Source organism: Eleginops maclovinus, chromosome 14 (assembly GCF_036324505.1).
Source record: "Eleginops maclovinus isolate JMC-PN-2008 ecotype Puerto Natales chromosome 14, JC_Emac_rtc_rv5, whole genome shotgun sequence".
In the NCBI taxonomy this organism is placed as follows: Eukaryota; Metazoa; Chordata; class Actinopteri; order Perciformes; family Eleginopidae; genus Eleginops; species Eleginops maclovinus.
In genome coordinates this window covers 4078940-4098766 of record NC_086362.1, presented here as the reverse complement: position 1 = coordinate 4098766, position 19827 = coordinate 4078940, and the positions used below count along the sequence as shown (strand labels likewise).

General features: G+C 40.3%; 2 protein-coding genes across 20 annotated transcripts in view; both read left to right on the top strand.

Annotated features, from left to right (window-relative positions):
* Positions 1-177: 177 nt before the first annotated feature.
* Positions 178-9053, top strand: LOC134875950 (heterogeneous nuclear ribonucleoprotein C). Of its 19 annotated transcripts, none has more exons than XM_063900721.1 (11): positions 183-326; positions 1839-1872; positions 2311-2367; positions 4809-4858; positions 5513-5745; positions 6107-6179; positions 6293-6340; positions 6717-6883; positions 6976-7110; positions 7869-8005; positions 8109-9053. In XM_063900721.1, the coding sequence occupies exons 3-11, from the start codon at positions 2341-2343 to the stop codon at positions 8193-8195; spliced, it is 957 nt and encodes a 318-aa protein (XP_063756791.1). In that variant the 5' UTR covers positions 183-326; positions 1839-1872; positions 2311-2340; the 3' UTR covers positions 8196-9053. The 19 variants fall into 19 exon arrangements, with proteins under 19 accessions (XP_063756796.1, XP_063756791.1, XP_063756789.1 ...); XM_063900719.1 differs by having other exon boundaries at positions 5510-5745; XM_063900718.1 differs by having other exon boundaries at positions 5498-5745.
* A 740-nt stretch (positions 9054-9793) lies between these two features.
* The window catches only part of ndrg2 (NDRG family member 2), a 41414-nt gene continuing 31380 nt past the window's right edge, over positions 9794-19827 (top strand). Inside the window, exon 1 of the mRNA XM_063900360.1 lies at positions 9794-10058. The gene's annotated coding sequence lies outside the window, so the exon portion shown is untranslated. The remainder of the gene's footprint in view (positions 10059-19827) is intronic.

Below are 19827 nucleotides of genomic sequence, written 5' to 3'. Positions count from 1 at the left end.
ACCTTTATACAGTATACAGTGGCCTGTCTTTGAGCTCATGTATTGCTATTCAAATCAACCGAGTTAATGTCTTCATTGGGCCGGACTGGCAAGCGCATCAGCCAATCCCTGAAGAGTATACCCACACATGGTGGTGTGAGTATCCAATCGGAGACGAGAACGCACCAGTGGGCGGTGCCGTTCTTCTGTTGTGTGTGGAACTCGACGCCATTTCGTGTCCACTGGTTTCAAGGTGATACTATCAGCCTGCGGAGCCGTAAACGGATCTTTACCTACTCAAGTAAAAACAGCGTTGAATTTTACTAATTTTTAGTATTAAACTCCTGGTGAGTATTTTTAACCGAGAGCATTTTTCCCCCTATTTTTTTTAATTTTTTTTCTCGACTCTGAACCTCTTTGGGACTTTTTTGTTTTCATTTTTAATGCATTTTTTCCAGGGCTGGTATTCCTGAGACTGTGTTGGCTTTAAGTGGCGTACATTTTGTGTTGTGCATATTGAGCTGCGCGGAGACTAGTTTCATTAGCTTCCCACCACCGAAAGATTTTTGCTTTGGTTTTTCGAATAAGACATTTCGAAACCTCGTTTTTTTTTTTTTTTTTGGGGCTGTGTTGCGTCGTAGTTTATCTTGAGTGTGGTCTCGAGGATGGGAAATGGTTGCAGTGCTTTCTGGACAGTGTGCAAAACGGGTCGCCCTTTTTCTTGGAAATATGTTTTTAAAGGGTTTTTTAATCTCGTCTTGTGTTTTGCCTCCGCCAGTAACTTGATATGCAGTCGTTGACAGTGACTCGTGCCTTTCTTTGTGGTTTCGGCAGTGTATTTTCTGCAGAGAAACCTCTCAGGAATGATGTAATTTTTCAGGCAAGATGTTTTTTTCCCCTCAATGCCGAGTTGGGGCGTTTTTTTTAAAGGAACATTAACACCTTGGTGCATTTGGTGTGGCAGAATTTGTGCATTTGGTAAATTTTATTTAAGTTTATTTGCAGCTTTGGAAGTATTTTTTTAGAGGGTTTTTTTTTTTTTTTTGCTCAGGCCCTGGATGGAGGGGCCTGCATTGAGCTGAAATCAGGCCTCTAAATCGCTCTTTTTGCTATTGACTTACTATGATCAGCTGTATAGCTAAATATGAACATTTTTGATCTGATCTTTGCAGCAAAGGCGCACAATGGGACGATAGAGTAGAATTGCAGTTTATGAGGCCCCTCAGAAACTTTGAAGATCCCCATTTTACACCCCTGTGGTACCCCGACCCCCCACTGTACCCCACCTCAAGTGTGTCCTTTTTGTATGTGTCCTTGAGTGTGAGTCCTTCCAGGCTCCAGGGGCGCTGTTCTGTAGCTGAACCCTTACTGGGGCCCGTATAATTAGGGCAGGCAGGAGGATACAGCAGGGCTCCTTGAATACTCTTTAACTGATGAAGCTCTGTCACCAGTTTCTGATATTTTCACACCTAATAAGTTGATATTAAAGTAATTAAGTGGCCTAGATAATGAAGATCCTTCCTAGTAGCTGGAAAAGGATGCTCAAACCTTTATCATTTTCCTTTTAGTAGTTCAATAGAAACTGCAATTTAATATAATATTTGTTTTGCATTTAGATATTTAGCCCACAATTGGGGATAGAGGTGTGAATTGTAGGTTCATAATTAGAATCATTTCTTTGTATTGTTTTATTTTGAAATTGTAAGCATTAACATTTGCCTAATCTTTTTTTTATTTTTATGATTTCCATACTTTCCCCACCAGTTTGCCCTCCCCCCTGCTTGTGGAAATAATACTTCTAGTTCATTTTTTGAATGGCCTCTTTTCTAATATTACGTTTTTTGTTTCCCCCTGTTTAGTTTTTGAAGCCTCTTTTTTGAACAGCAGCAAATCGTAAGTTGGTCTCAACTTTTTTTTTTTGGTTTTGTTTTTTCACCACAACTTTTGCATCACTTTTTTTAAACTCCACTTTTGTTTTCACCCCTTTGTGATTCAGACCATTTCTCCCCCTTTTGGATTTTCCTAGAGCAAGTAGCATGTAGTGTTTTTTTTTTGTGCTGTGAAAGTAGAAAATCTGCTGCTTAATTTCCAGACTTTTTGACACTAGTTGCCTTTTACATGAGCTCCCACATGTCCCCAGTTTATGATAACCACATGCATAGTAGTGTTGATAATAAGAGACCAGATTTTGAGCCAATACTGAATAACACTTCCTCCTGAATCCAGTCCTGGCTCTGACAAAGGCTGATCAATCCTGCCTTTGCTATGTAATGTAATCACTTGTTTTGCATGTCTTTTGATGGATTTAAATCTGGTCTATTATCCAAACAGAAAAAAAGATACCTGCTCTTGATAATAACAATGATGTCATCATTATCATCCCCGATAGTAAGTTTGTACCTGTAAAAACAAGCATGTCTTCTGAATACTGTGAACCACTAACATATAACAGCAATAACTAAAACTGATTGTATTTAATTACAATCTATATAACGAAAAAGGCTAAGATTGTATAATTCTAATCAACTGTACGCCCTGCACACAGAATACACACAGCTCCATGCACATCTGTACAATCTGCTCTCTACCTTATTGTCTTGTCTGTCTTCAAACATGAGCGCTGCAGCTGCAGTGTTTCCCAGTCCAAGCACAAACACTCGCTCACATCACTGATCAAAATTGAACTAAAGATACAACATTATTTATCTCCGGACATCTCACACAGTAACGCCCAGATGAGGCAAAGGATAGGAAACGGTATTGCTGCTTTAACTGTAAATATGCCATGAATGAACTCTTAATATGGGAGGCAACAGTTAGCATTTAGCCTCTTACTAATTTGGGATAATAATGCAATCCAGTATTATAGCCCTGCAGTAAACACCACCTCTATGAAGCTGATACTGTTCTGTTATGAGTTTGGCTTATAACTGATGGACTCCCTGCTTGTGTTAAACATACAGGAAGTGATTGATAATAAGAATAGTGAACTGCTCATAAAGCTGACTCCTTTACAAGTTGCCAACAAAATACATATTCCAAATCTTGTGTCGCAAGTAGACCTGAAAACAATAGATAAACGAATAAACTGGTCAGTATAGTTAAGCCCTTTTTAATGCAAAAAAGCTGGAAATCTCAGCTTTCTGCCTCAAATATGGAGGAATCCTGCACTTCCTGTTTTATATATCATATTAAACTGATTATTTTGGGTCGAGGACTGACAAAACAAGACACTTTAAGACATGATATGGAAAAAATGACAATTAAGGACGGACGTTTCTCACTTTTTCACTAGCTATAACGATTAGAAACATCTAGAAAAAAACCTGCAGCTCCAGATGCATGGAGAAAAGTTTCCAAAAAGTGGACTGCACCTTCAGGAAAATTAACATTTACAAGTGGATTATCACCAGTATATATTATTCATATTATTATACAGAAACAAGCAAGATTTCCTTCCTACGTATTTGTTCACCTCGTGTGTGACAGAAAAAATCCCCAATTCTTCGACAATCATTTCAAACACGCACTGGTTTTAGTCAGCATCAGTCATGAAAATCATTTGCATGTATATAAACCCTGGATTTTCCCTTTGAACCCCAACATGCCACAAAAATGTAGAAACCGTAAGCAGCCTGTGATAGCCCTCCCCCTCCTCCTACTAAACACACTCTGTGTTGTAGCGACTGTCAGCTTGCCAAGCGATAGAAACATCCCTGCCAGATCATGTAGAGGAGAGCAGAGCATTAAGCTTTGGCCAGAGCGCCGGCTGCACACCATGTAATCCCCCTGCTAGCAGCCAGAGAGGGAGCGCTGCTGGGGTTCAGTGTAGCTCAGCTGGCAGCAGAGTGGCGCTTTGGCAGGTGGGACAGGGCTTTATAACGGCTGAAGTGGGTGATAATTACATGAAATGTGGGAATTAGCAAAAACAAGAAGGAGACTAAAATAGGGCAAAGCCAGTCTTTACTCAAGTTAGTTTGACTTTCGTCACAAAAAGTGCATTTAACCATGAAGAATCAAACATGAAAAAGCAAAAGCCCTGCAGGAGCATTAGTCTTCAACATGTAAAGCTTCCAAACGCTTTTAATAGTTTTGCATTATCAAAAAAAAGAGAAGTCTGTAACAGTCAGCAATAGCAATATTCCATCTAAGTTTCTCAAAGTCCAGCTTTTGTTAGTCGATGACCCAAAGATATTCACTTTAAGATGATATAAACAGAGACAATCAGGAAATCCCCATGTGTTCTGACAATGTCCCATGAAACCAATTGTCAGTGTAGTCGGATGCAACATCAAATGAAGTCTTGCAGTCAATGTTTATTTGTGTAGTTATTATACTCCCACCCTGCAATGTTACATACGTGTTCACTGTGTGCAACAGCAGCAACACTTAGAAAAGTCATATATAAAGTTAAAAAAACATCTCCCCTGTGCTTCCTGCAGCAGGGTTGGTTAAGGTGTCCGCACATATAGCATGCAGTAACCAGGATACTAGTGTTTTATCATGGAACAGGCATATAATGGCCAACCAGATCTCTCTGTAGGGAGACTGAAGAACATATCAGTATTACAAATGTATTCTTTAAATAGCAACTTTCCACTTTAATGCAATATTTTGTTTTGTCATAACTAATTTATCCCACAGGTTTTTTTTTTTATAGCCACCCCCCTTTAAAAAAACATGTACTCTATCACCTCCTGCGCCCCTTCCAGTTAGAAGCACTTTTTTGGCTTTGAGAAAAAACACACAACTTTTTGGAGGTGTAGTAGATGTCTCCCCACAATCACTGTTTCTTTAAAGTTCCTCGACAACCCTCTTCTCTCCAACAGAGTCAGACAGGCAGGCAGACCTCCAGCAGCGCGAGTACAGACATGATGGAGTGAGTGCTGGCCGCTTCATGACCAATTACACTGTTCGCTGTTCTGCTGTCTCACATCCACCTCTAGAGGCTCCCTTTGCAAACACACATTTAGTGTGTGTAAAACACATGTTAAAAGCACCCCCGTTGATATGTTTAGTAGGAGGTAGACAGTAGCACCTTGAATTTGCCATGTGTTTATGAAGGATTTAAATGTGTTTTAGCTCATAACGTCATTAGGGCTGAAACATTCAACTGTGGTCTATTGATTAACTTGACTGACAACAATTACGTATTTATAAAGGTTAATTAATTAAGTGATTTACGAGAAAAATGCAAATCACCTACAAATCCAGCTTCTCAAATGTGACAAAATGCTTTTAAACTCCTTAAAATCTGATAGGATTGCCTTTAAAAAGAAAAAAGATGTCAACTCAAAATGCTATAGTTAGTTATTTTAATTCAATGAATGAAATGATGATGATGTCATTAAAGGCCCTATTGTTGAAAAGCTTCACAAGGTCAAGCATCACACTGACCTCAGAGTGCAGAGATGATCTAAAACTATGGTTCACAAAACAACAGCATCTCACATCTCTTTGTTTTCTACTCTTTTTTCTTTTCTTTTTACCCCTACCTTTGTCCCCCCCCCACCCCAAGCCCGATGGCCAGCAGTAACGTGACCAACAAGACTGACCCTCGCTCCCTCAACTCCCGCGTCTTCATCGGCAACCTCAACACGCTGCTGGTCACCAAGGCCGACGTGGAGGCCATCTTCTCCAAGTACGGCAAGGTGGTGGGATGCTCCATCCACAAGGGCTACGCCTTCGTCCAGTACGCCAACGAGAGGAACGCACGCAACGCCGTGGTCAGCGAGGACGGCCGCATGATCGTGGGACAGGTGCTAGGTGAGTGGAGGGGTTGATGGAAAAAGAAAGTCAGTGGGCCCAGTGATGAGCCTTGAAAATAGCACTGGACTTTCTTTCTGCAAACAAATGAAAATAAGAATTGTAATAGAATAGTTTGAGTAACTGAAGTATTTGTCCTGAAATTTGTAAATACTTGGGATTTTAATTTTATTTATGTGTTTTAATAAACTTTAATGGCATCAGGAATTCTGTTTTGGGAAAAGTGCAATTTCCGTATCAGACCGACAAAAAGCTAAGCTGTTTTTGGTCTAAAAATCTGTGTGAGTCCTTTCAAAATAAAATACCATTAGGTAAACAACGAGTTTTTGGCAACGCTTAACTCCTCTTTTTCCTCCCTCAGACATCAACCTGGCCGGCGAGCCCAAACCTCACAGATCTAAGACAGTGAAGCGCTCTGCAGGAGACATGTACAGGTGTGTTCGATCTACATTCAGCAACGTATTCCAGCAACTCTGCATTCCGACAGATTTCTTTGTTCTTTAATGCTGTATTTAATGCTTCTTCTCTGACTCTGCTCTCTCCGCAGTTCCTCTGTAGATTTGGACTATGACTTTCAAAGAGATTACTACGATAGGTAAGCTGTCTGTTGTTCTTATCACAGTTTGAATGCAGTTGTGATTGCAGTACCTGGAGTCCTTGTCCTTTTCGGTTTCGCTGCTTTATTTATAAATATTCTGAATTCCTTAAACTTCCATTACTAGTTTGGGTTACTTCAGGGTTTGTTTAGTAAATCTTAATCAATATTTAAGTTTTTAAATAAGCCCTTGGTATGTTTCTATCTCGGCTGTTTATTATTACTATTATTTATTTCCCTTTTTTCTGTCTGACCCTTTGTTTTGATATGTAACACAATTATGAAATGGAACAAAACATCTTGAAAAATCAGCATTGAAGCAGAGCCACGTTTGCATTTAGTGGCACCTTTTTTATTTTTCTCCTCTGTATCTCAGGATGTACTCCTACCAGTCCCGGGTGCCTCCTCCTCCCCCTCCTCCCCTATCCCGGGCGGTCATCCCCTCAAAGCGTCCGAGGGTCAGTGTGAGCGGTGGAGGAAGCCGGCGAACCAAAACCAGCTTCTCCTCTTCCTCCAAGACCAGCCAGAGGACCTCCCGCTCCAGTACGTACCACATTATGTCTGGCGGTCCATCTATTATCTTTGGACCTGCGACCAATTCGTAATGACTTTTCTTACTGCTTTTCCTCCCACAGTGAAGGTAGATGATCTGCAGACCATCAAAAGAGAGCTGACACAGATCAAACACAAGGTGGACTACCTGCTGGAGAGCCTGGAGCGAATGGAGAAAGACCATAGCAAGAAGTCAGGTGGGCCTCGGCGATTTAATGGCAAGTTTAACAAGCTTTAATTACAGAAATGATACAAAACACTAACACAGATGTTTTCTTGCTTGTTGTCACATTTGTACGCCTCTCTTCCATTTGTTCGAAGATGAAGACAGTTTACAGAAGGGAATTTCTTAAAATGTGTCACAAATGTCTTGAATTAATAACAACTGAACAAAATTTCAGACTTCCGCTTTCAATTGTGACCCCATTAGCATTAGCTGCTGTACACAGGGTTCACACACACATGCAGTCAAATATAATTACACACCATAGCCACATAAACATTAAAAAACCTGAGCAAACAAAAATAACCACATTTAGGAGGCGTAACAGAAATGATCACCACACTTGTACACATGAGTAGTAATCCATACCAAACATGAGTGCCTGGAAAGTCCTTAGATTGTATATTTATCTATCCTGCACTTTCAGACATATTTAATCCAAAAAACAGGTTATTAAAAAACATACAGGGACAGTTAGTAGACCAACATATTAATTAAAGAGGCAGCACTTGTTAAAACAACAATTAAGTACACATCCATAGTAGGAAACAAGGAGCAGCATTATAAAAGAAGACTGTTGAATTAGCAGCCAGTGATAACATAATGGTGATTGGTTTTTTAAAATTATGTAAAAGTCTGAGGGATAACAACCTGCAGCTAGATACAACCCAAATAAACTGTGAAATATTATATATATTGAACATAAATACAGGTGTTTAATCTAATTCCCACTGCCTCCCTCCATTTCCACAGATATGAAGAGCTGTCAACCAGAGCCGGGCGAGGTGTCACCGCTCAACTCCTCCACCTCCAGCAAGAAAGGTGGCAGCCTGAAGCGTGGCATGAACGAGTCAGACGACGACGGAGATCTGCTGGATGATGATGACGAGGTGAGGAGCGGGCGATGAAGAAAGAGACGGGGGGGAGGGGAAGCTAATGACTTATATGTGATGAATTAAGTGTTTTTCATCCTTTTTTTCCCCCTCTGTACAGATGAAAAACAGAGGGAGGGATGATGACGATGATGAGCACGAGGAAGGAGAGGATGATGGAGATAGCGCCAATGGAGACGAGTCCTAAACACATACACACACACACACACACACACATTGTGTACGATTGTATCTCCTCTCCAGATTTGTACACAGTGTTCATTTGCTCATATCTGCTGAACTGACTGGACATTTACAGTATATACAGTGAATTGTAGACTTCGCTTTATCACACACACACACACACACACACACACACACACACACACACACACACACACACACACGAGTAGTTTCTCGATTTTCCTTTCAAGTTGGTTGTTCAATTTTTCCTACCTTTTTAAGTTTATTTCACTTTTTTTTATAAATATTTAAATCCAAACTGTAACTGATGTTACATTTAGACAACATCCCAAGTTCAGATGAGGATAAGTGTCACTTTGTTTTTTGAACTCCAGTGAAAAGAATGACAAAAGATAGGTTTTCGTAGATGACTCGATGTCCAAAACACAACGCAGAAGCTCAAATTAAAGCAAAAGCGGGAGACAAAATTGGCTACGGTTTGAATTTAAGTCCCACAATACCACATTTGGCACTACAGTCAAGGCTTGAAAATGAATGACATTTAAAATATATTGCTGCTGTATTTCTTCCTTTTAACCAGCAGGTGGCAATGTATGAAAACAACCGGCCACATAAAAAGACCACAAGGACTTATTTCTGTTCCCTTTCTGCTTGTAGGATAACACCATGAGCATGTACAACGCTTTGTATCCGAATACGCAGATCTGCTCAGATCCTCTGAAAAAGTTTCTTTGCGAGGTGTTGCGACCTCAACTGATTGACTTGTGTACTGCAGTGATACTTCATGTTTGTCTCTTTTTGTTGTTATTTTGTCTATCAACTGCACTGGTTAAAGTGAATAAACATGTTTTCCAAGTTGGAACTTGTATGAGCTTTGGTTTCCACACACACGGATGCATTCAGATACAGATTGAGGGGTTGATTAATTGCAGGAAAGGTGTTAGAATTGCGCCTCTACTGATGGCGGAAATAATGTCTCTTTGTTTACAGAAGATTTCCCCTTTTTATTGGTTAGAATGCAAAATAAGGACACCTCAAAACAGGTGACAAAATTGTGACGACTCCCAATAACCCCCCAAACCCTTCATATACGCTATCACACATGGAAGGAGTTTGTTTAAGGCTGATTTTTGCACCCAGGTGACTATAGTAAACAATGCTATTTACACCCAGGTGACTATAGTAAACAATGCTATTTGCACCCAGGTGACTATAGTAAACAATGCTATTTGCAGTCAGGTGACTATAGTAAACAATGCTATTTACACCCAGGTGACTATAGTAAACAATGCTATTTACACCCGGGGGACTATAGTAAACAATGCTATTTGCAGTCAGGTGACTACAATTATTTTGAAAATAACATTATAATATAATTAACTAATTGCCTGTATTGCAACATAGCTACACACACCTTTTCAATATACAACCCTTTGCATCACTTTAAATGTAATTAATGAATTATCTATATTGAGTAGTACATCGATTTGGGGAGAAATGTTCAAGTTTTGGAAGCGCAGGTCCCACAATGCTTTGGGAGATGAGAGCAGGAAGTATAGTGGAGGTTTTTTTTTTAGCCTTGGGGCAAGACTTTTTTTGTTTGTTGTCTTTATATCTTTACTTTTCCGGCAAATTAGCAGCATAAAAAGTAAGCCGAATACGTTAAAAGTACCTTTTGTTTGATTAACATGTAAATATTTCAACAAAACTATCACTGAGATAGTTTGAAACTGAAGAAAACTTAAAAACGTGATATTTCTAAGGCAAGTTCCGGATTTCCAGGAACGTCTTTTTTCTTACGATTTCTAATAGGCTTTACGATGTCTTTCGCGATGAACGTCAGAGATAAGCGAACCCCATTCAAAGTGTAAGTCAAACTTAATATTTAAATGTGTTTGTCATGTCTGTGTGTTTATATTTGACTGAGATATGACACAGAAAAAGGAGCTATGACCTGAGACGCAAATCATGGTGATCATAGTTAAAGGTAATAAGGGAGCTTTTAAGATTTTAAACTACTGTAGCTTTAGTCTCTTCCTGTGTGTTAAACAATGGACAGGTACAACCAAAACTACCTGCTTGTCTAATTACCATTTGAATAAGGAAATTATGCTTTCCAATACAGGCTTCTAGCTAAACATAGACAGAAATTAAACAAGAGAAAAAGCTTGTTTAATCATATTTTAATTAGCCTACCATTGACCAAACTTCAGTCAATACTCATCTTCCTTAATGATATACATTCTACTGCCTGCAGTCTGCTGAGGCCTTTTTAATGAAGGCAGCTACAGAGAGCTGGTCGGAAAAAATGGGAAAGATGGAAAACAAATCAATAATCTTCCATCTCAAAGTCAAAAAGTCAAAGTCAGCTTTATTGTCAATCTCTCCACATGTACCAGACATACAAAGGAATGGAAAAAATGGACATATCCTCACACTGAGTAACAATAAGTAATAAAGTGCACAGCAGATGCAGACATTTGCTAATGCTAAATAAACACTTACATAAATGTAAGAGTTCACAGTGTATCTGTAAGAAAGTAGCAGCGATCTGTATGGTTAGAAGTTGTCATAGTGCAAATAGTCCCTTTTGGGTGGGGGGGGGGTCGGGTAGGGAGTCTGGTGTATAAAGCTGTCTTTGAGTCTGGTGGTGCCAGCACGAGGGTGAACTGTGATTGATGAGGGAGCAGCAGACAGCAGAGGGGTGGGACTGTGTGACATTTACACAAATACCCCATTAAAACACTAATTGGTTGCATATAATCCGTCCAACTTGATGTCACTAGTACAGAACTCAAGATATCATAGCTATTATATACTGTGTATTGTCAATATGCAGTATGAAGTAAAGAGACGTTCTGTAGTTCTCCCCTCTAGTGACAAACCATCTTCGCTGTTTCTTTTTGGACTTTTTGTCCTTCACTTTCTCCGTTGTTGACTTGAGGTCATGCAGCCTGGTTTCCCTCTGAGCCTGCTCCTCCTTTATCAGTTTTTAATGATTTAATAAGGGATAGTTGATGAGTGGATGAACAAGCCACAGCAGACTTGAGACAGATGGAAGGAGTATAGCTGACAGATGGAGAGATCGCACGACGAGTGGAAACAATTTTGTGGTGTGCCGGGGGGGATGAAGGTTGGGGAAATGGTGTGCAACACTTAAAGTGAGTGATTGCAGAGCAGTGACTTTTGTTTAAACGCTGTCTAAGCACTGGTGGTGGTTGTTTAATTGGATAGAAATGATTGTTTGTCACTGGAAATAGTTGTGAGTTGTTAGGGTATTCGAGGTTTATTTTTATTTGTTTTGCTGGCATCAACGTTGAGGTTAAGATGAATTCAACATCAAAAACTATAAGATAAGGCCTATATTAAGATGATCCAATGCACAGATTGTATTGATGACTGACGTCCCACAACACCCCTGCCTATAATGTGTGATTTGTTGTTTTGAACACTGTTATTTGGGGAACATTGGCCATTCCCGCAGAAACATCATGTTTTCACACATCATTTGAAAAAAAGTCCGATTTTTTTAAGGAAAAAGTCAGAATTTTGAAAAACTAATCGGAATTTTGTTAAAGTCGACATTTAGAAAAAATCCAGAAATTTGAAAAAAAGTCTGATCTTTTAGAAAAAAGAAAATCAAAAGAAAAAAGTTTGGGAGACAAAAAGTGTGAATTTTTAAAAGAAGACAAATATGTTAATATGGAAAATCCTCCAAACAGCAGATGTAGAAATAAAATAAGAACAGGTACGAATGGTTGAGTTTGAGGTGAAGGAGGATGGAAAGATAAAAGAGGTCAGGGCCCAGACGAAGTGACAGGAGGAACAGAGCGAGGGATGTGAAGGGTGTGAAACATAAGAGGAGGGAGATGAAAGCGAAGAGCAGAGGGTGAGGAGAGGTGAGGAGCAGAGAGGGAGCTGTGAACCTCTCCAGGGGGATTAAAAGTGACGCTGGGAGCTTTTTGTGAGAAATAAGAGAGACAGGACTGCTGTGAAACAAAAGCATGATAAGAAAGACCCTTAAAATTGGAGCCTACACGTACTGTTAGAGTGGCACATGGGAAGAGAAGAGTTGGCTGTGTCCTTGGAGTGGGTTTTTAGGCAGATACATGCAGGTGTGTTAAAGAAGCAATAAGAGCAAGGGAATTACTGCCTGTTTTATTGTCAATTTGCACCTAATTCCCTGCCCATTAACTGTGTAATTACTGATGCACTGACTGCTGATCTCAAAGTCATCGAGGGTAAAACTTCCAGTCCTTATGATAACTTTGGTTTGGTTTGAAAGGGCTCAGATTCGAGGCATTTCTTATTATTGGCCTTATCTATCAAGTTTGCAAAATATGTTCATATTATTCAAATGATATTGTCCTAAAAAGATTATTAAAAAATGGGATTTTCTATTATTTTGGCTGATTTTGCGCATTGAATCTCAATTTGGAAGAGCATTTATCATTTTTGTATAATACTCTTGATGTTGCAAGGATGTTTTTGCTTTCTATAGATGGACATTTGTTTCATTCAGGTTTTCTGACACATATTTTGCCTTTTAATAAATAACAATTTCCGCTAGTTTGGTCTTAATTTCTTTCGAATTTTGACTATTTCAGTCGGATTGAACAGTCCAAATCCTAGATATGCAACTAAAAATGCAATACAATGACGAGCACATATTTCCAAATTTGGTAGCTTGTATTTTGCCTTTTAAAAATGTGCGACCTTATGAGCTGTAATATCATAATTGCGTTTGGTTTACTTTCAGCTGAATACATTATACAGCCTCTTTTGCAGCAAAAATGCCAGATGTTGTCTACCTGATTATCCATCTCTGTCGCTGATGATAAGCAGTATATTTTTATTTTCATCGTGCAGTGAACGTGACAGAAGTGGGACACAAACACCCCCTCCTCCATTTACCACAAGCGTGTTTGTGATTGAAAGTTCAGCCTGTTGTTGCTGCACTCAATTTATTCGGACAAAGAGCCTGACTGTGTGGTGTGTGGTGTGTGTGTGTGTGTGTGGTGTGTGGTGGGTGTGTGTGTATGTGTGTGTGTTGAACGTAGCGCAGTGGTTGCCCTGTGACTGGCCCCATAGCTGGTGTGAATACAAATGAGAGAGAAAGAGGGTTTCTGCTGAGCACAAAGAGGGGAGAGGAGAAGGAGGACGAGAGGAGGGCTTGTTGCTTCTGGCTCTTCTGCCTCCTGCCCCCTTTCCTCATTTTGGCTCATAAAAAGGAGGAAAAGTTGGATTATGTCCCTCTCTTTTCTGTCTTACTCATTCGGTCCCTCTATCTACTTGCCTCTTTCCTTATCCTGTAAATGCCATCCTTGCATCCTCCCCTCTCTCAGGAGTGATTTTTGTCTGATCCGAAAGTATCCTCAGATTAGATCCAAACCTTGCGGCGGTGATCAGCCCTCAGCGTCTCTGTTCCTCACAGATAATCAGCATTAGTTCAGAACCTGATGCTGCTCCTGGTGTCTGAAAGGATTGTATGGGGGAGGGGGATGTGAAAGTACTAAATGAGAAGGGCAAATACTGAAATAAAATACTGGCTTAGAGGATTATTGTTAGGAAATAGACTGAATGTTGATATTAAAACTTGGCTACATCATCAACTAAAGAGCTCTTATTCAAGTGTTGTAGTCTTCTGAATCAATAACTACTTACTTGGACACACCTTACCCTTACTATACAGCACACCTTCAACCCTAGAGGAATAGATTTGGAAGAATTTGAACAGCAAATCCCCTATAGACATCAAAGTGTCTTTTTTATGACTTGTACTTCATCCATCCATCCATCTTCTCCCGCTTTCCATCAGGGTTGCGGAGGTAACAGCTCCAGCAGAGAGCCCCAAACTTCTCTTTCCCTGGCCACATCAACTAGCTCTGACTGGGGGATTCCAAGGCGCTCCCAGGCCAGCGAGGAGATATATTCCCTCCACCTGGTCCTAGGTCTACCCCTCGGTCTCTTCCCAGCTGGACGTGCCTGGAACACCTCCCTAGGGAGGCGCCCAGGTGGCATCCTCACTAGGTGCCCGACCACCTCAACTGGCTCCTTTCAACGCGAAGGAGCAGCGGGTCTACTCCGAGCCCCTCCTGGATGACTGAACTTCTCACCTTATCCCTAAAGGAGATGCCAGCCACCCTGCGGAGAAATCCCATTTCGGCCGCTTGTATCCGCGATCTCGTTCTTTCGGTCGTGACCCATCCTTCATGACCATAGGTGAGGGTAGGAACGAAGATGGCCCGGTAGACAGAGAGCTTTGCCTTCTGACTCAGCTCCCTTTTCATCACAACGGTGCGGTAAAGCGACTGCAGTACCGCTCCCGCTGCTCCGATTCTCCGGCCCATCTCACGCTCCATTGTTCCCTCACTCGAGAACAAGACCCCGAGATACTTGAACTCCTTCACCTGGGGTAAGGCCTCATTCCCTACCTGGAGTGCACAGTCCATCGGTTTCCTGCTGACTAGACTTGTACTTCATTAGTCCCTATATGCTGGATTTGTGGTTTTTTCACTGTATTTGTTCTTAGTTTATAGGCCTCTTTAGGAAAATAGATTGTTATTGCCTGATTTAGTAGAGTAACTAAATATAAGCGGAATTATAATCAGAAGAGGTTGTTTTTTAGAGTTACATGGAGAATGTCATTGTTTGGACTGGTGAAATGTCAGAACTAATGCAAAAAGATGTCTCGTGTTACAGGCATGTTAAAAATATAGTAAAGCAAGCTACTTTTGCACATCGAAGACATCTGACAAAACTTGTAGTCCAGGTTTAACTAGATATTTTTACCTAGACGTTGTTGCCAACTAACTGGGGCCACTATTGGGCGTCACAACCATTTTTATGACACCAAGATATTTCTTAAAATCGTATTTTGGACCGTCTGTGTTAGGCTTCTGCATACAACACTATACTAAGTTATAGACTGTAGTCTTATACCGGGAATTTTGAATCTGAGAAATGTGCTCACATTGTACCAGTAATGTGTTACAAATACAATTAAAAAACGGTATTCTTTAAAAACTCCCTCCAATGTCATCACTAACTCCCTTTTTAATTCTCCCACATGGCCTTTCTGTCCATATGGTCGAAGCATGTCCTCCCATTTTGTCATGGCGTCAGGGCCGGTGCAGCTTTCCAACACATTAATATTCATCAATTACTAGTTAATGGGTAGAAATTGGGTTATTGGCACCCATTGATCATTCTCTCTTTTTGCTCTCCTCCACCCTCTCCTATTTAACTCTATTCCAGTCTGATGGAAAAAAAGAGGGATTAGAAAGAGACGAAAGGGGTTGTGTAAGAGAGGGAAGAAGAAGAAGCAGTGTTGACGTCAGGGCCACGTTAAGTAGGTCAGGTATGAAGTTGTGATGTCACGCGCAGGGACACGCCCCCTTTTCCCACCGCAACGGCAGAAAAATGCGACCCCTCTTTCCTGCAGCTGTCTTAAATCACAGGCACACAAAAACACATGCGTACTCTCCTGCTGCTACACAGACAGCCACTGACATACGGTAATCTCCAAGGAGACGCAGTAACTTTTGTCTCATCTTTATCTCCCAAAACATTTCTGCATGGTGCTGAAGAGCTGCTCACTACAGAGGAGCTATTTGTGATGTTCTTTTGATTGTTAGCTTCAAACAAATCCACTTGTCGTTCATCAAGACTTCTTAGGAAGGGATGTGTTAAAGTGTGTGTAGAGGAGTGTGTGTGTGTGTGTGTGTGTGTGTGTGTGTGTGTGTGTGTGTGTGTGTGTGTGTGTGTGTGTGTGTGTGTGTGTGTGTGTGTGTGTGTGTGTGTGTGTGTGTGTGTGTGTGTGTGTGTGTGTGTGTGTGTGTGTGTGTGTGTGTGTGTGTGTGTGTGTGTGTGTCTCGGCAGTGTGAAAAGGATTTATGCTGAGGCTGAGGCGAGGAGGGATTAACATGAGAACAATGTGGAGGATGGAAAAACTTGACAAAAGCGTTATGTCACCAAAAGGGTTTACATTTTGAAGTTACGGACAAAAAGCTAAAATATATTTCTCATATACATCTTTACCATTCTCAGATGAGTGCACGTCTTAGTTGATTTGTTTTTCTTACAAACAGCTGAGTATGTTGCTATTTCCAACTCGAATGCAAATGAATCGGAGTAAAGCAACCATTGCAGTTTTCAGTTTTACTCTCAACCTAATTTGGAAACATTTGAACGTGTGCTGTCAATAATTGAGATGATGTTTGAGTACATTGTTAGCCAGTGTGTTTCTGACACTGAACCCCATATCATAAAAAAAACCCCTGGTGTTTCCAGTCTCAAAAGTAGGATGGATAGATATTGTAGATGTTTAGAGAAACAAAAAGTAAATGAGACATTTTTGTAGTATGGAACATTTGAAAAAGGAATTTAGGATCAGAAAAGATTATCACATGTCGTCAGCATACAGTATAATCCCGGAAACAGGATCAATCAACATTTGGTTTTTACAGCAGATTGTAACTCATATTTCTGAGTGCAGATAACAAAAATAAACAAAGAGCTGCCTAAATCTTTCACCTCAATGCTTTGCCACCATATAATCAGCTACAATTATACACGTAAGACCAAACGTGCACATTACACCTTCTGTACAAAATGTCCGGACCTTTGCGCGCATATTTTTGTAAGTGAAAACAAAATTCATTACACATTCTCCCTTTTACATAAGGATAGAGTTTTAATAATGTGTTGTATTTCTTTATATGAATTCCATTTGCATTAATCAATCCATTTGTGCTTAAAAATGCCCCAGGTTTTTAATTTTGCTTCAGATAAAGCTGAAAGACTTGAAGACCAGGAGGGGTTAATATTTTAGGTTGTTAATATAGTGAGAAGCCATGGTGTCCCCTTTCTTGTAATACCATCAGGTCAGGTAAAAGGAATAGAACGAGGCGTCCATCAAAGGAGTGTGTGCTGAGTCAAAGTGTCCTTGAACACACTGATTATCTTCCTTCTTAATGGCTGTGTCTATCCCCAGATAAATTGCTAGGTGAGCAGACCTTTCTGTGAATTGACCCTTCTGATTCATCTGTTAAAATACAAAAGGTTACATATTCCTTTAATTTATGAGCTTTTTTATTGGAGTTTTAAAGACACTTTTAATTTCTCTTGATTTGTAATCCTTCTGTTTTGGCTAAAAGGTGCAAATCGCATGACAGCAACAGCATGTTACTGCAATTATACTCATTCACTAAGAGCTTAATCTCAGCAACATAATCAGAGTGCGGTGTGAGGACGGATGTGGCTTTGATTGAACGTGGATGTAGTTAATCACTCTTGATGCGTGTGTCAGCGCAGCGCCAGAAAAGCAAATGTTTGTGTCTGTATTGAAGGATTCTGGAGGGAAATGTGACGTGAAACTAAAGTGTGTTGGATGGATGTGAGAGGGAAAAGTGTGGAAATTCAAACATGACAATTCAAAATGATAGGGCATGTTTTGGTAATAATTTGAAGTGAATAAGGCTGCTATAAAAACATAGGCTTTTTTGGGCAAGTTTATGGTACCTAAACAGTGTGCTAGTATTAAAATGTCAAAAGTATGATATAGTTTGTTCACGTTAAAAGATGAAAAAATGCTTAAATTCTATTTTCTGTTCTAGGAATTAAGGCCATAATTTGGAAAACCGAAAGAAAGCCAGACTGGTTTTGACCATTAGCTCGAAAGCTATTTTCCACTCTTATTTTCTTCCCCTTCAATCAGCGTTAACCCTGTTGGACAGCTGCCAGCAGGAGGTCGTCTGTGCAGGGTTAATGAGGGGAGGATGTGTGTGCATATGGGGTCATGAGGTTAGCTACAGTGTTTAAAAGGTGCCTGGTTAACAAGACGAGGACCACCAGTGACAAACTGGAGCTGCAGCACATTATCCAGTCTGACAGGAAGTCAACGAGAGGAGAGGAAGATCAAAGCGGCTTTATTCACAAAGAGCTTTTTGCAAAACAACAACAGAGGAACGAGGACAAAGGCAACACAACATTCAGAAGAAGTGCTGACATGGAGGATATGAACGTTTAGAACTCAAGAGACAAACAGCCCGCTGAATTTGAGATATAATAAGTGAGGATACAGAGATGTGATTGGACCGCTAGAAGTTGAAAATGACGCGATTAAAGGTGCACCGACTGGGGAATTATCCAATACACCCACTCCTGGATCTGTGCTCACGTTAAAGATCTGACGAATTCTCGTTTGATTACATATACATCCCGTTGCTCCGTCTCAAAGGTTGAATTATGATTGAGTTCAAATCTCCTCCCTTTTTAAAAGCACTGAAGTGATTACACCTCACAGTAGCGGATATTTGCTTGACCCGGTGGGGGAACTTGAGTATAACGAAAGGTTGGGTGGTACCTTATGAAATGGATAATGTTAGATGACTCAGGTGCAACTTAATCGTCTGTTTTTTTTAATTAATATGATATTGCATGCAGTGCCATTTTGAAATGCTCTGTTATGTCACATCCCGAGCCACATGTAGCTCTTGGCTTGTCTTTTGGGCTCAGCAGCCAGTGTTTTATCAGAAAACAAACGCTTCCAGGCTGATTGTTCTGTGTACACGCTAGATTCATTGTGTGTTTTTGTTTTTGTATGGAGTTACAGTACGGGGCCATAATTTGTTACTCTCGCTAACATTTTTATTGGCAGCAACACAAAACAAAACCCCTTCGTACCACTCAAGGACATGTTTACACTTGGAGGTATTTGTCCCAGCGCTGAGGGACTCAAGGTGTGCCAAAAATCCTCACCCCCGCCACTAGTTTTCAGTTTATATAATAGAGAAGGGAAAGACTTTACATCTAACACTGAACCTGCCCTGACCTCAGAGGTCGACACATTGTTTGGTTGAGTACAGGTCACGGTAATATCTGTCCCAGTAGCCTTGGCTCAGGACTGATTTAAAGTCGGAGGTTGTTCTGGGTCACACGGAGTTCAAGACATACAAAGGAGGAAGACTCGTATATCTTGTATAGCTGTCCAGCGATGATTGCACAGCTTGTTGTGGTTTTGAGAAATGTGGCTTCAGCTCTTGATGGAACTGAAGATAAACATTAGAAGAGACTCGAACAAATTCTCTGTTTATTTGGATCTCTTTTAAAGTCCCAAAGTCCATATTCAAATCACAGTCAAAGTGTACTTTGTAACATAAATGCTGTGCTTCTATTCCATATACATTCAATGTTGTTTAAAGTAATACTTTGACATGTTGGGCAATATGCTTGTTTGCTTTCTTGTAAAAAGTAAGCCTACCATCTTGGCGAGGACCATTTCTCTAAGAGTAGACTGGGACGATACCCGGTCATGTGAAATGACAAAATGTATTTATCGTTTGGTTTTTGTACGGATTAAACAAACAACTTCAAATGTGATGATGAGTGAGATTTTAGATGTGGTTGTAGACAGATATTGGAACTAATGGAAGATTCAAACATCAAGTTGTGACATTTTACGCTTGTGAAAAAAAAACATATATTTTTTGGGTTAATCGAGGCTTTGACCACCTTTTCTGTTGTTTAGTCATTCGTAGTTGCTTAGACGTGTTGTACCAAAGTCATCGATTTTGTATGCTCATTGTACTTAAACCAACAATGACGTCACAGTGTACTCTGAAGTATTCTACATC

What these genes read in the sequence shown, in the direction of transcription:
- LOC134875950 (XM_063900715.1), top strand. Translation starts at nt 882, where the DNA reads ATGCCGAGTTGGGGCGTTTTTTTTAAAGGAACATTAACACCTTGGTGC. An exon ending in CCAGAGGACCTCCCGCTCCA is followed by an intron (nt 6,884 to 6,975) that starts GTACGTACCACA and finishes TTCCTCCCACAG; the next exon opens with TGAAGGTAGATGATCTGCAG. An exon ending in TGCTGGATGATGATGACGAG is followed by an intron (nt 8,006 to 8,108) that starts GTGAGGAGCGGG and finishes CCCTCTGTACAG; the next exon opens with ATGAAAAACAGAGGGAGGGA.